This window comes from Camelus bactrianus, chromosome 20, assembly GCF_048773025.1.
Source record: "Camelus bactrianus isolate YW-2024 breed Bactrian camel chromosome 20, ASM4877302v1, whole genome shotgun sequence".
Classification (NCBI taxonomy): domain Eukaryota; kingdom Metazoa; phylum Chordata; class Mammalia; order Artiodactyla; family Camelidae; genus Camelus; species Camelus bactrianus.
This window is the reverse complement of record NC_133558.1, coordinates 24,170,511-24,185,275: the sequence shown is the minus strand read 5'-3', so window position 1 is coordinate 24,185,275 and position 14,765 is coordinate 24,170,511. Positions and strand designations below refer to the sequence as shown.

General features: G+C 43.8%; 1 protein-coding gene across 1 annotated transcript in view; it reads right to left on the bottom strand.

Annotated features, from left to right (window-relative positions):
* The window catches only part of TBC1D22B (TBC1 domain family member 22B), a 58,457-nt gene that overhangs the window by 30,689 nt on the left and 13,003 nt on the right, over positions 1-14,765 (bottom strand). Inside the window, exons 3-7 of the mRNA XM_010948983.3 lie at positions 8,162-8,469; positions 5,737-5,916; positions 5,114-5,184; positions 3,612-3,740; positions 2,317-2,382 (exon numbers count right to left, since the gene is read on the bottom strand). Of these exons, the coding sequence (XP_010947285.1) occupies positions 2,317-2,382; positions 3,612-3,740; positions 5,114-5,184; positions 5,737-5,916; positions 8,162-8,469 (754 nt within the window). The remainder of the gene's footprint in view (positions 1-2,316; positions 2,383-3,611; positions 3,741-5,113; positions 5,185-5,736; positions 5,917-8,161; positions 8,470-14,765) is intronic.

Below are 14,765 nucleotides of genomic sequence, written 5' to 3'. Positions count from 1 at the left end.
GCTATGGACTCCTAGAGCTGAGAATTTGAGAACAGAGAAGTCAGCCAGGGTTTCCCTGGGAAAGCCTCTGGGATTAAGTATATTAATGACAAGAGGCCGGTGGCCTAGACTGGGAAGAAAAGATCTTTATGGTCCCTTTACAGAGCCCGGCCCTGTTTCACTCCACTCCACTCCTCTTTGCTTTCACGAGGCCTCTTGAGCTTTCCCCCATCTTCTCTCAGCCTGATAATACTCATTCCAGGCTTCATCCTGCTGACCACAACCCCTGGGCATTTTTAGACTGGCTGTGACCGCGCTGCCTCATGTCTCTGAACCACACCAGAGGGCCTGTGTCTGGACATCTCTGTTAAAAGTTCCTCTAAGTCAGTCCTTCTGAAGGACTTATCAGGGCTTCTACTCCACACTATCAGCCCCTTGTAAATACACAAGTCCCTAGTGACTGGCTTTAACTATGGCCAAGTGCATGGAAGCTAGTCATTCAGAATCAGGAGCTCCGCAGTAGTGTCTCTCTAGCAAGGATGGGACGATGCAGACGCACTCACACTGTACAAGTGAAGATGCCAAAGAGATGGAAATTGAAGAGTACCAAGCCTGGTTACCAGGGGAGACCATGGGATCTTTAGGACAGAAGAAGTCTGGGACAATCTTGCCTTGTAGAGTGGAATGGACAGGGATAATCCCTGAAGGTTTTTCCTATACCTCTTCTACCAATGTGGGTAATTCTGACCTTCCACAGTCAATCTCAATTTGTATCGTGCAGGTTTGCAAAGCAATCTTTCAATAGTCAGTGTTACTTACTTCTCTGCTCCTGGGTTGGCAATTTATTCTGTTTAAGGTAACTATAGTCTGCTAGATGGAAAGGTGAGTCAAGAAAAACTGGAAAGATTATAGTTTGAATTTCTTTCTTTCTTTGCAGGTTCCACTACTAGAAGCCTTTTAAACAAACTACTTTCCCCTGTCTCCAAATTTAAGGATGTAGAGGTAAATGATAAGTATCTGAACATCTTTAACTTAAACTGAGAAATAAGCAGGGCTGAGCCGTGGGAAACTGAATGGGAGACACAAAGAGATCCCGAATGGGTTTTCAGCTTGCTTTAAGCTGACTCTTATGGGTAAAATAATGGTGTCCTCCTCAGAATCTTCTTTATGGCAGTGGTAAGTTATGAGGGATCCCAACAGTAGACACATCCATATTTAAACAGAATTATGAATGTCATCTAAAGGGAAATAGAAATTATTTTGAGCATTTTCATCACATTCCTTCTCTGTTATAAGGATGAGTGAAAACATAATTCAAGGAGCACTTACATCCATGTCCAAGCTCCTAGGAGGCTGCAAAGGAAATCCCTAATCCTGAGGAGTTTATACCTACTGTTGGTCAAAAGATAACAGTCTCACTGAAACCTCTCATGTGCTTTGCTAACTTGTTAGGTCTCAAAATATCAGTACTACTTTGACTTCTGGGTATATATCCAAAAGAATTTAAAACAGGAACTTAGATATTTGCACACCCACATTCACAGCAGCATTATGCACAACACCCAAAAGGTAGAAGCAACCCATGTGTCCATGGACAGATGAATGGATCAATAATATGTCCTATACACACTTAACGGAGTATCAGTCTTAAAAAAGAAAATTCTGATACATACTGCAACATAGATGAACCTCGAAGATATTATGCTAAGTCAAATAAGCCAGTCACAAAAGGACAAATGCTGTATGCTCTCACTATGGATGTGCCTGGATAGTCAAATTCACAGACACAGAAAGTAGAATGGCAGTTGCTGAGGAATGGAGGAGAGTTGCTGTTTTGTGAGTACAGAGTTTCAGTTTGGGAAGATGAAAAAAAGTTGTAGAGATGGATGGTGGTGATGCTTGAACAACAATATGAATGTACTTAATGCCACTGAACTGTACACTTACAAATGGTTAAAATGGTAAATTTTGTTATGTATATTTACTAAATACACACACATACACACACAATCACCACTCCCAACTTGATAAAGCAGAACAAACAGGACTAGGAATTCTAAGGTGTGGGTTCTAGTCTTCATTCTGTCACCAGGTGGACTCGCGACTCTGGGTAAGTCCCTCAACCTCTCAAGGTGCTACTCAGCCCACAGGTTTATTATGAGAATCAAATGAGAGTGCAGGAGAAAGTGCTCTGAAAGGATCAAAGCTCCATCTGTGAACAGGAGGTACTATCACGATCAGCCATAAACTCGCCTGGGGTTAGAGGGCGGGCTAAGCGCTTAACCACACAGACAGTGTTGGGGGAGAAGGGCCAAGAAGGTTAAGTACTTTCCTCACCTCCTGTACAAGTGGTTGCTGGAACAATGGAATGAGAGGATTTGTCCTTGGAATGTCAATGTGAATCTGAAAGAGAGAAGTCATATCTAAAGCCACAAATGCCAATTTGTTCTTTTGAGAAGTTATTTATTTCCTTAAGAACTTGGAATCAAGAGAGTGAGAGAGAGAGCACAATTTGTCTTTAGAAAGAACTCACTGATATACAAAAAATGTCTAGCTGACCCTACCCGTCCATCTGGAATACGGCTCCACAGCAGCAACGCTTGCTGAACGGAGGAAATCTCCCCAATAAACCACTTACACCAAATAACAACAGGCTTCACTGGCTTCTTCCTGCTGCTCTGGAGTCTGTTTCACTCTGGGCTGGTCCTTATCTAACACATATGATCAAAATGTGTACGCCTCTTTCAGATCCTCATTCACCAACAGTTCCCAAGAACTAAAAGAGCTCTGACAGCTGCAAAAATGTGCCAGGACAGGGAACTAGAGGGAGTGGCCTTAGTAACTGGCACTGAAAGTTCTGGCTTCTGCCATGCAAGAGGTCACTGCGATTGGTTTTGGCCTCGGGACTTCCCAGTGTCTGACAATCCTAAGGACTTGTGCCAGCAGCAGCAGCAGCAGCAGCAGCAGCAGCAGCAGCATGGGCTACGCCAGCTCTCGGGGCCTGTTGTAGACAGCTGCCTCCCCCAGGATTTTCCCCTCTGCAACCACCAGACTCCTCTTCACTCCTCCCCCTCTCCAGAGGTGGTGGGGACCACTATGAGCAACAACGGAACACTCCCCACCAAGGCTACTGATGGCTACAGCTCCTGCAGACAGTCAAACATGGGTTCTAAAGGGGCACTGCAGCTGCCGGGACACACTGATGTCCCAGTCCAGAGGGAGGGACCACTCTTGAGTGACCTCGTCTAATCTCGTGTCCCATAACCCTTACTACTCACAGTGTGGTCTGTGGACCAGCAGCATTGGCATCACCTGAGAGCTCACTGGAAGTGAAGGTCTCAACTCAAATCTACCGAATTAAAATCTGCATTTTTATCCTAATCCCTAGGTGGGATTTTATTAAAATCCTAGGTGATTTGTATACACATTAAAGTTTGAGAGGTGCTGCCCTGACTGGGGCCAAAAAAAATCTATTAAAAATGACTAGAATTAGAAAGAGGGGAAGTAATTCTGGGAATAAATTTAATTCCATAGCCTGAAGACTTGGAAAACCTGTACCCCGAGAGCACTTCCAGGAGCCACACCCTAAGATTATGACTAGTAAGCAAAAAGGCAGCAGGTGAGGACTGTACCTGTCTGTAGGTGTCCTGGTGATGTTCCTCATTTCGAGAGTCATAATACTGTTCAATGAAGCCAAAATATTCCTCCCGCTTCCGTTGCAAGGTCAACTTCCTCCTCTCGGTGTTTGCTGGGAGATACCCCTGTAGACAGCACTGCTAGTCAGATGGGGACAGGCATTGCTTGGATAAATCTTTAATTTTTATTTTAGCCTGAGCAATGGCTTGGAAACTATCAAAGGAATAAAAACAAAACTACCAAGAGGACAAGGGTAAATCCCTTTTTGGTTCTGGCCAACCAGTGTTTGCCCTCTCCTCATTCAGTGAGATCCACGCGTGGGCAGATGAAGCCCCGCCAGCTCTCCCGGAGTTATTTACTCTCGCGGCCCTGCACTGCGATCAGAGCTGGTGCTGCTGGGGAGCCTCCAGAGCTGTGGAGCTGGCACAGTAGAGCAGTGAATGTAGGTCAGCGGGAGAGAACTGGACCCAAGTCAAGACCTCCGAGGGCTGGGTGTGGGCAAGGCAGCCTCTCTGAGGGACACAGGGAGGTGGCCGCCTCTATGGCATGTCTCAGCAGTGTGCTGTGTGAGTCTGTGCCAGTTACACATTCTTCTCCACTGTCACATTAGGAATTACCAGTTTAGGAAGCTGAGTGGAATCCGTGACAATGCAGCTGCAACACCCACACACACAACTTCTGGCAGCAGCCCCCCTCCCAGCCACAGCTCCAGGCCAACTTCCGTTCTTACCCCAGGTCTAGATCCGCTCTCAATTCTTGCATCTCCTATTTCCCTTCTGTTCTCACCACATCTACTCTTAATAGCATTCAAACTTATTAGAAGTGATGGGGCAATGATGACACAGTTGCAAGACTGGGGTTGAGAACAGCTCCTGCAGGCAGCTGAGAACACAGCCCACAGCAAGTGCCTGGGCAGCAGGGGCTGTGGGGTGTTCATTCTGTACATCCTCACAGCACCTGGCACTGTGCCTGGCAAACAGCAGGCCCTCAATAAATCCTTATTAGATGAATGAATGAATTTTACAGGCTCCGGAAATCCAAGTGTTCCTATCACAGGGGCTGGCACAGTGCTCTGTGCTTAGTGAAAACGAGCCTGGTGCAGGCTTCTGAGGGAGGCCCATTTATCAACTATTCACAGTTGGGAAGTAAGTTTCAACCAACTTGGTCAATCCTACTGAAAAGGAGGGAAGCACAGGGAATATGGGAGCTTGCCCAAACAAGTGCTGGATCACCCTGGCTCAGTGTATTCCTCCTCCTCAGGCTGAGAAGGTGAGATTATGACTGTAGGCACAAACGTGTGCTCTTCTCCATGTGTGGGAATAAAGTCTCAAGAATGTGTTTCTTTATGCCCAGAAACAGGACTACATTCCCACAGGTCTGTCATATCTAGTTGGCCTAGAGAAGTCTACGGAGCAGGACTAATGTGCCCAGACTAACCTCAGCAGGTAAGAAGGGCTGTGTGAGGCTCAGGCTCCCCTACACAGTGGGTGGAACTCACCGACAGGAGTCTCCAGGTTACAGGCCGAACCTCCCTGGGAACCCCTGGCCAGCTACACTTCCTCAGTTCATCTGCAAACAGATAACAGCTTTGTTGGATTTAGCCCTTCCCACAAATGCCCTAAAACAGCCTCAGCCAGCACTGCCTGGTGCCTCCCACCATTCCAGTAAGATGATTGCCACTGCCGCCACCACCACCACCACCACCACCAGCTACTGACAAGCACAAGGGAAATCCCAAGACGGCAGCCCTGAGCAGCGAAGTGCCAAGGACATGGCTCTGCAGCAGTGATCCAATCAGCTCAGAGATCAGAGTCAGACCAGAGAGAGAGAGAAAGACCAGCGGGTGTGGATTTCAGTAAGAATCACCTTGAGGTAGGGGAGACCAAAGCCAGAATAGCTGCACTATGGTCTACAGGCCACAGAATCCAGTCCCACCTAATTTGGTCCCTAATTTCTAGCAACATATTTCTGACTTAATACCTGCACGTCACTTCAATGGGCACCAGATCAGGAGATGCTGGAAAAGTAAAAGAAGGAAGAATAAAGAGTAATAGCTTCCAGGTCTCTGAGAATTCCAGTCACCAAGAGGTCCTAGCTTGTTCAGGGCTCACAGGGACTCACCTAAGTCAGTGTTGTGGCTGGAGAGAAGCTGACGGAATTTTTCTAGGCGGGTTTTCTCCCGGACAGTCATCGGGGGTGCCCCAGAAGCGTTCTGGTCCGAGATCCGGGCAACAAGGGGGATGATGGGTCGGAGAGGGAGTGACTGCTGTTTGTGGAGTGGGTTCCGTAGGCATGTATCACCTGAGATAATGTGAAAGAGAAGGAGAACAGGCTGTGTGAAGAGCACAGATCCTGGGAAACCTTAAACCTGATGGTTCAGCATTGGTCTCCTCCACTAGGTTTGTCTGCTGCCTGCAGGTGCCCAGTGCGGGGTGCAGGGGATGGAAACCCAGCTGTGCTTCACTCATCCACCCAGGGTAGGGCTGTGTGTTTATCATACATACTGAGGCACTTTATGTACAGAAAGACTCCAGCCGCTGTGCCAACTCTGACAATTTTTTTGGTGACTCCAGGGGGAAATCAATTATTTTCTTTCTACCCCTGGAACTTTTCTTGGTGCCTAATAGTGAGTTTGGGAGTGTTTGCCTTCCGTTTCCACATCACAGAGCATGTAGAAAATGATGCCGTGATAAAAGGAGGCGGCTGCTCTCCTGAAGCCCCAGGCCCCAGCCAGCTGCCCCCAGGGCGGGGAGGATCGGTTTTGCTGGCACAACTCTAACCTGCTCTTGGCCTACCAGCGTGCCCCCCACACACACACACACATGGGGTGAGAGGTTCTGGTCTAAGGTAGTCCTGCTTTTAGTGGCTGCATTTCCTCTGTGCTGCCACATTTCCAACTAAAATGAACCAGCTTTTAATTCTGCCGGGATATGACTGAAATAACAGGAACAAGACTCAAGCAGAACTCTATGTCTGCTTCTAGACATTTCTAAACTAGATGGTAGGTAGGAGAAATGAGCAGTATAGGACTAACATTCATTGAATGCTTAGTATGTATTAAGGCACTGTGCTGGTCATATTTACATATGATCTCTCATTTGACCCTTAAAACTTACTGTAGGAATTTATCACTATTTTAGAGATGAGGAAACTATGGCTTAGAGAGATTAAGTAATTTGCAAGGGAGAGCTGAGACAGCACCTTAGGTCTGCCTGACTCCCAAACCCTTACTTTACTACCTACCCCAAACAAAACTCAACTTTAAATTCTGACTGTCCTTGCAGGAGTGTTTCATACTCTTTACATATCTGGGCTTTAAAAAGTAGTGGTCACAACAAGAATTAATCAGTGACTACTCAGTAACTAGCACAACTAGAAGGTTTACAGAAACAACTGCTACAGGGCACTTGGCTTGGGTGCCTACTGTGACACGGGGTCCAGAAAAAGCAGACCACACGCTGCAGGGCTGAGACCAATGTGGACCTCTGATGTCAGTGATTAACGGTCAGATGCTCACAGGAGAGAACTTCATAATGGGAATGCTCTGGGCGATCCTGCCTGCACAAGGGATCGTGGTGGGGCCTTCCTCACACTAGGATTCCCTGAAGACCCTCCATCACGGAGTGAAGACACTTTCCACATCCCGCGGCTGTGGCCAGCTGGTCAACTGACACAGAATGCAAGTCTGGGCGTGGCACTGAAGATTTGAACTGAGGCTCTAATCAGTGATGGAAAGTGACTCTGATTTTAAAAGCCTCACAGCCTAATTTCATAATCACTCGCTTAGTCTGAAAGTGTAAAAGACGTTCTCTTAGAACGTGAGCCAGGACGCACTCAAAACCTCTGACATTCTACTTCCCTTTCACCCCTCACCAGTCAGCTGTTTGAACTTTCACTAGAGTAAGGGCACTTCCCTCTCCAGCTCAGAATAGCTGGCTTTCATAAAACCCTTTAGGGCAACATTAAATACAGCAATGGATATTTAAAAAAGCACAATGAGAGTGCCCAAACATATGATAAAACCACCATCATCTCAACCAGGTACTGAAGCCAGATTCCTAAAAAGAAACACAAGGGGTATCTCCTCCCGCCCCACCTGACACGAGGACTCCGTCCCTCAGGAACAGGAGAAAGACCACCTCATGCTAGTGGTTGTTCCCCACAGCTGAGGGGGCCAACCAACAGTGTCAAACACTTGTGAAATTCAGCCACTGACAAGTCTAAACACATTTAGTCGATATTCTTCAACCTGACCAGGCCTAGAGCACTGTGAAGCAATCAAACCACAAACGTTTGGACCCCACCACAGAGAAAGGAAGAGAACGGCAGGGAACACGTGGTTCCTGGGGCCAAGCAACCAACCAGGCGTGAGGAACAAGTACAGCTCACGACCAGTGAGGCTCACTGACGTCATACCTCAGGCTTGAAACTACTTATTTATCACCCATTGGAAGATCTGAGGAATGTCCTAAAAAAAAATTGTTTTTCTTTAAAATGCACTCTGCTGAAAAGGCTGAGCCTCTGGAGGGGAGCGGGATGGACTTACTGGAATTTCTGGACAGCTGGGCATCGCTGCTGGACTTAATGACTTTGTGGCTGGCCGGAACATCAGATGTCGTTGACTGGGACCGTTCTGGTTTCACCCTCAGCTTGCTGTGGTTTTCCAGCACTTGGGCAGCAGTTGCCAAGGCAACTTTTGAGTTCAGCGTTTGGAAAGAAGAGGAGGAAAAGTCCTCCTCCTCATCATCACCAATGTCCCAAGCATCACTGGTGTTCCGGGCAAACTCATGAAAACTGGAGGCCTTCTTACTCTTCAGAGGAACCGTGTTGACTTTCGATCGTTCTTTAATGAAGCTTCAAGAAAGGAGACACCATTACCAAGGAATGGTCTGACACAGCTGACTGCCTTCACTTGCTTAATATTAACAGTATTACAAATGTCATGCAAATCATTACCTTCTTCAAACAAAAAATATCCATATCCATTCCTCATCCAGATGCATCTAGACCAGCCCTATGCTGCAGAGACAGATGAAGCAAAGAAAGCTATGCTCTCCAAATATTCCATGTGCAACTCTGTACTTCCCAGCCCCCTTGTACTTAGGCGAGACCATATGACTAGCTCTGGTCAATGGGGTGGGAAGAGAAGTGAGGTAATCACTTCCAAGCCAAAGTAATAAAAAGAACAGGCATGAGTTCTCCATAAGCTGTCATCTATCGTGGTAACTGGTGGTGCCTCCCTTGGTCTGGATAAGAGAGTGACTGCGTGGAGCAGAGCCTGCCCTCCACCCCAACCCTATTCTACTTTGGACAGGTAGCACGAGCAAGAAATAAACCTTTGCTGTGTCAATCCACTGAGATTTCAGGGTTAATCTGTTATGGCGACATAACCTAACCTATTTTTTGGAGTAGGACAGCAGCTACTGGTAGAACAAGAGATAATTTTAGGTAGCCCATGTGTATTGTTAAACACCAAGTTCCAAAATGAAGAAATTGTTCCCTTTTTATTCTGTTAAATCTTTCTGCTGGAGAGATCTGAGTTTGGTGCTACTCTGTCTTTAGGACTAATTTTTTTTAACAAAGTGAGGGCAGCCTGAGGACTGACATTTTGTAATGTCAGTGTCAACAGGATCTGGCTTAGAATTTAATTAATAAGACTTTTGTTTTTCATTGTAATTATTTTTAAGGTTAATTTCTATCTTTGGCAAATAATACTAGTTTTCCACTTACAGAAGTAATAAGGTTTATTTTAAAAAATAAATCTAATTGAGTATACAAAATGAGTTTCTTTTCCAATGGATTTAGTAAATAATAGTAGAGAATATAGCAAAAAATTGTGAAGATGTTACATGACTGAAGTTTGGGAAACACTAAACTAACTTGTTAAGGAAAGAGAGCCTAGTCCTAAGAGTCATGTAGACCATTCCTATTTCCTGAACTTTTCCTCTTTATATCTCCCTCTAAAGGTCTGGGGGCCCTTATTCTGGTTCCAGTGTTTGGGACATTTCTAATTCAGTCTTACCTAGTATCCCTCACCCCAGGTAGGGAAGCAGAGGATGCAGCCTCGTGTAAGTTTATACCTGAGGACTGGAATGCAATGGGGTAAAAACATCATTAAAATGCCTCACTGTTTCCCTCAGCAAGACAGGGCAACTCTAGAGTAAAAACAAGGCTCTGCTGGAAGAGCTGACGCTCCCCCATTCCCAAGAGACGTTTCTTCCCTTTGGGTAGGGGTGGGTGGGCTAATAGCCATCCCATCTCCCTAGATGAGTCCAATACTTACTTTGAAAGATAGCAGTTACTAACATTGATAAATACAGATGGGTAGCTCACATAACTCATTGGAACATCCCTATTATTAACATCAAAAGAGGAGTAAGATATCACTGAGACATTATTTTCAAACGCTAGTTTCACACATCACACAAAATGCAAAATGCAAGAGATAACATAAATTACCAGATAAAACAGTTCAAATGTGATGTGTTTCCATCAAGAAACATGGTGCCATTTTCTACTCACTAAATTAGCAAAGATTTAAAGGAGCATTCTCTTCAGGGCTGACCAAGGTACAGAGAGACCACCTCTAATACTACAGGGGGGTGTACGTTATAGAACCTTCTGGAAAACAATCTGGCAACATACACACCACAAGCCTTAAAACGATTCATCATCTGTGACCATAAGAAAATAATCAGAGTCAAACAAAGAAGATCTAAAACAGTTTATAATGGTGTTATTTATTTTGCTTAAAAGCTACAAACATCATAAATATCTAAAAATTGCAAATGATGAGAAATATATTATGGTTTGGCCACCAGATGGAATGTTATGCAGCCATCCAAAATCACATCTTGAAGGCTATTTAATAACACTAGAAAATGACCACAATAAAGTGAAAATTAAACCAAAATTAGACATATTTTATGATCTCTATATTTTTTAAAAAGTATATGCATAGAAAAGACCAGGAAGAAAAACACATCAAAATGTTAACACTGCTTATCTGTGGGCTGTGGAATTACAGGTAATATTTAATTTTTACACTTTTCTGAATTATCCATGCTTTCTATAATGAGCATATTACTTTTATTAATCAGTAGAAAAGGTTGTTTTGTTGGCTTTTGTCAATCCCCAAAGTACAAGCACTCATAAACCTACTGAACAAACATTTAGAAATGAACAAGATCCCAAATGAAAGAAAATAAAACTGAGGCAATGAAGCGCAAATATCTGCATGTCAAAAATCCATTCCCTGAGCCAGAGGCAAACTGCTCCTCTGCAGACCTGCTGAGGCTGTATGTTCTAGACTCATTACTATGACTGCTTTTCCTCCATAATAGGGGATCCAGGATCCACCACTTCAGCACAGTGTAAACGCGCACAGCAGCACACATCTCAGAGGGCCCACTGTCAAGAACAAATGGGCAGACGTGTAAGATCTGCCATCAACAAAATGCCGCAAAGGAGTACGTGGTTATTACTGGCGTTTTCCTCCTTGGTGGCTACGTGTACCCCAGGACTGCATGTCATGACTCCATTTCAGTGATGTGGGGTACTTTGGATCCCAAAGTTAATTATTCCTTTTTTCTGGTTGATGTTTCCTAAATATCCTCTTGATACGTTAAGAACTCTTTAAATAAACCATGAATCAAGAAGCTGCATTGTAAGTCAGGTCAAAGAACAGACTGGATGCTGATAATCCAACACTGGGTGAAGCACACGCACACCCTGGAGTGAATTAAAACATTACACCAGGAAACGGGCCAGGCCGAGTGCTGGGGTCTAATGGACACCAAGCAGTGGGGACAGGAGTGTCTGTTATATTCTTCTTTACAACTTTTTATGCATTTAAAGTATTTCATTATATTTTTTGAAGCAGATGAAGGTTCAAAATAAGTGAACTAGATTAAGAACTGGAATTTTACTCAAATGAAGACTTTAGCAAATAGATATTGGAAGGACATATTCCAACTCAGTGAAGAGGAAAGAAGGGAGGGAAGGCTGTCATTTCCTGTGATGGGAAGATACGAGAGATTTCAAGCCGAACATTATGAGGCTGCTAGAAATTACTTTAGGGATAATTACCTTACAAAACCCCAAATTCAACTAACTAACTAGTTTAAAAAGTCAGCTTGGTCCTGAGCAAAGAGGCCTTCACGGAGGAAGGGGTATGTATTGCCTAGAGGGGTGGGAGTCTGAGGACAGAAGGTTGTGAGAACAGCTCACAAGAGTGACAGAGGGGAGTGAGAGTGAAAAGGTACCTGGGTTACCACTACTACAGACCAGCAACACTGATGGGAAGATTTAAAGCTTTGAAGCTTTTCCATGTTTATTAATGTTGTTCGCTCCAGAGGAGATCACAGAAATGCATACATAGAAGAGTTAACATTTATTGGCTATTCACTAGGTGCTAAGCTCTGTACTAGTATTTATATACACCCATTTTCTTTTTTGTTTATATCCATTTTCTTATTAACACTCATTCATAAGCATATGAGGTACTATTATTATTATTCCCATTTACAGATGAGGAAACAGGCTTACTGAGGTCAGGAGCAGGCTGCGAAGCCTGAGCCCAAATCCAGGTCTATGGGACCACAGAGCCCACAGGCATTCTCCAACTACCTTACTTGGAAAAAATGGTTAAAAAGAAGAAGGTTGAGGACTAGTAAGATCTGCACCCTAGGAAGGAGTTGCCAAGCAAACTGTGCACAGAACACCACAGCTGTAAGTTCCCACAGTGTGCATGGCTCGTAGCCCTAACTCTCTTGCCTTGTAGAAAGAATCTCCTCACAACACAAGATGGGCGGCATGTGCTGGCAGCCAGAATGGGAAGAAGCCACATCTAGGGATGTGGTCCCTGGAGGAGAAATGTCCCTCTTCCCCTCTGACCCCAACAGTCACAGTGAGAAATCAATCCAGGTAATTCTAGCGTGCCTCTGGCTTACAGGTTGCCTCATTTTAACATAATCCCAACTAATCTATAACTAACCCAAGGTACAATAATGCCACAGTGTGGCTTGAAGTTTAACCAAAATTACTTAAACAGAACTATGTCAAAGTTATAACCAAACCGGCCTCTGAGAGACAACTTCACCATACTACCCTCCAACTATATGCCAAATTATAGGTTAAAAAGCACTTTCACAGATACCTCACTTAGTCCTCACAACAACTCTGGGAAGTGAGTCTTATTATTTCCATTTTACAGATACGGAAGCTAAGGATCAGAGAGGTTAAGTAATTTTCCCAAGATCATGGAGCTAGTAAGTGATGAAAAAAAGGAATTCAAGAAGTGCAGGTGATGCTAAAAACTCACAAAAACACAATAAATGGCACATTTGAGAAAAAGTTAGTTGTTTGATGAATGATAACTTGTTAAATGGTAACACAGACACCTAAGGATATTTTGCAAAAGAGTGGCTGCAGGTTATACGGGTTAGGAAACAAAAGAGCAATCATTCTGTAATTTGATTAACACTGCTTTGTTTTACTGATATGGCTGTTCACTTAACAGAAATACAATACAAATTTGTTTAGAAAATATAATACTTGACACTGGTAAGGGATGTGAAGCAAGTGGGGAACTTGGTAAATCCAGTCATATCAGTAACTAGTGTGGGTTCCTGTGAAGGAGATTTATAATTCAGAAGCAGGATATCAATTCAGAAAACAATAAACTTAAAAGCTTGTCATACCATCAAGTGGCCAATGGGGCCGCTCTGCAGTGAGACGAGTTTTATCTGAGCTATAAAAATTATTGCAGGCAATATTATCACTAACGGTAATAATTTGGCAAATTGAAGTCAATATACACAGACAGGGAATGACTTGCTGTGCTCGTGCAGTTTAGATGATTGAAGACCCAAAGCACAAGCTTCTGCAAGATGGGGATTAACCACACAGTAATTAATGGCAGCCTGAAGTGGAACGATAATCATGTGGCGGAGAAAGTAATAAAAATGTCCCAACAAAGGTACTAAAATAAGGGCGATAAATGTTTTATAGTAACAATCTGGAATTGTAAAATGGTCCAGTGCAGATCTAGACGCTGTCCCATATTGCAGAGTGTTAACACTAAACCACCACGTGCGTGAAAAGGGGATGCAATTTATTCAGTGACAATTACATTCCTCCTTAACTGCAGAGCTAAGTAACTACTTCTATTCAAAGTACGAATGCAACTCTGCTGAATGATCAGTGGAAACACTCATGGTTTTATATCATTAATAGGTGGGAAAAACAAGAGCATATAAACTTTGCCTTGGCAGTTTAGGGTATGGTGATAGTTCTCAAGGCCAGTCCTAAATACAGAATCAGGGAAAACTCTGTTGATGACAGGTGCAGATTATGACCCAAACATAAAATAGGATAGTATACCCCACTGCCTTCTATACATGTGGGTAGCAGATTTTATGCTAGCCATGTGTTTATCAAAGGCCATTATAAATTATGCTGGAATGGATCTATTACCGATCAACAAATCCTGGCTGTAAACAGAACCGGTTACAAGGAATAGAATATTCAAATGATGCTTAAATTGTAAAGACCATGACATCAGGGCACTGAGCTGCTGTCTCTGCAATTCTCTTGTCTTTCCCTCAGGTTACAAGTTAGCTGGTACAGTTTTTAGCATCTCATTTTCACACTACCACATTCAACAGCAGGAAATGTGAGTGGAGACAAAAAGTGGCCTTCTTCACAAAATGATCTCTCTCTGATCAAAAAAGAAAATCCTTCTAAAAACCCTCCCTAAGGAGACTTTCTTTTACATCTCGTTGGCCAGAACCAATGAGATGAGACCACCAAAGACCAGCCACTGGGATTACCAAGGAATTATTATAAAAGGCTTAAACTAATCCACATACCCTGTCACTGCTCAAGAGCTGAATAAAACTATGGTTCTTGAGCAAGGAAGAAGTAGGGGCAGGGAAGATTGTCGGGTAGGTAATTAACAGTGCCTGCTACACTGGCCAACAGACCAGAGAGTCCACTATTGGTAAAATTAGGAAATAGAATTCATTATACTTAATGGAAATATCAGACAAATAGCACAAAAAACATGTTTCCCTTAAGATCCAATACAAGGTACAAACTAAGAAACATGAAAGAAATATCCATTGTCTAAGTAAACACAGTGATTTCTT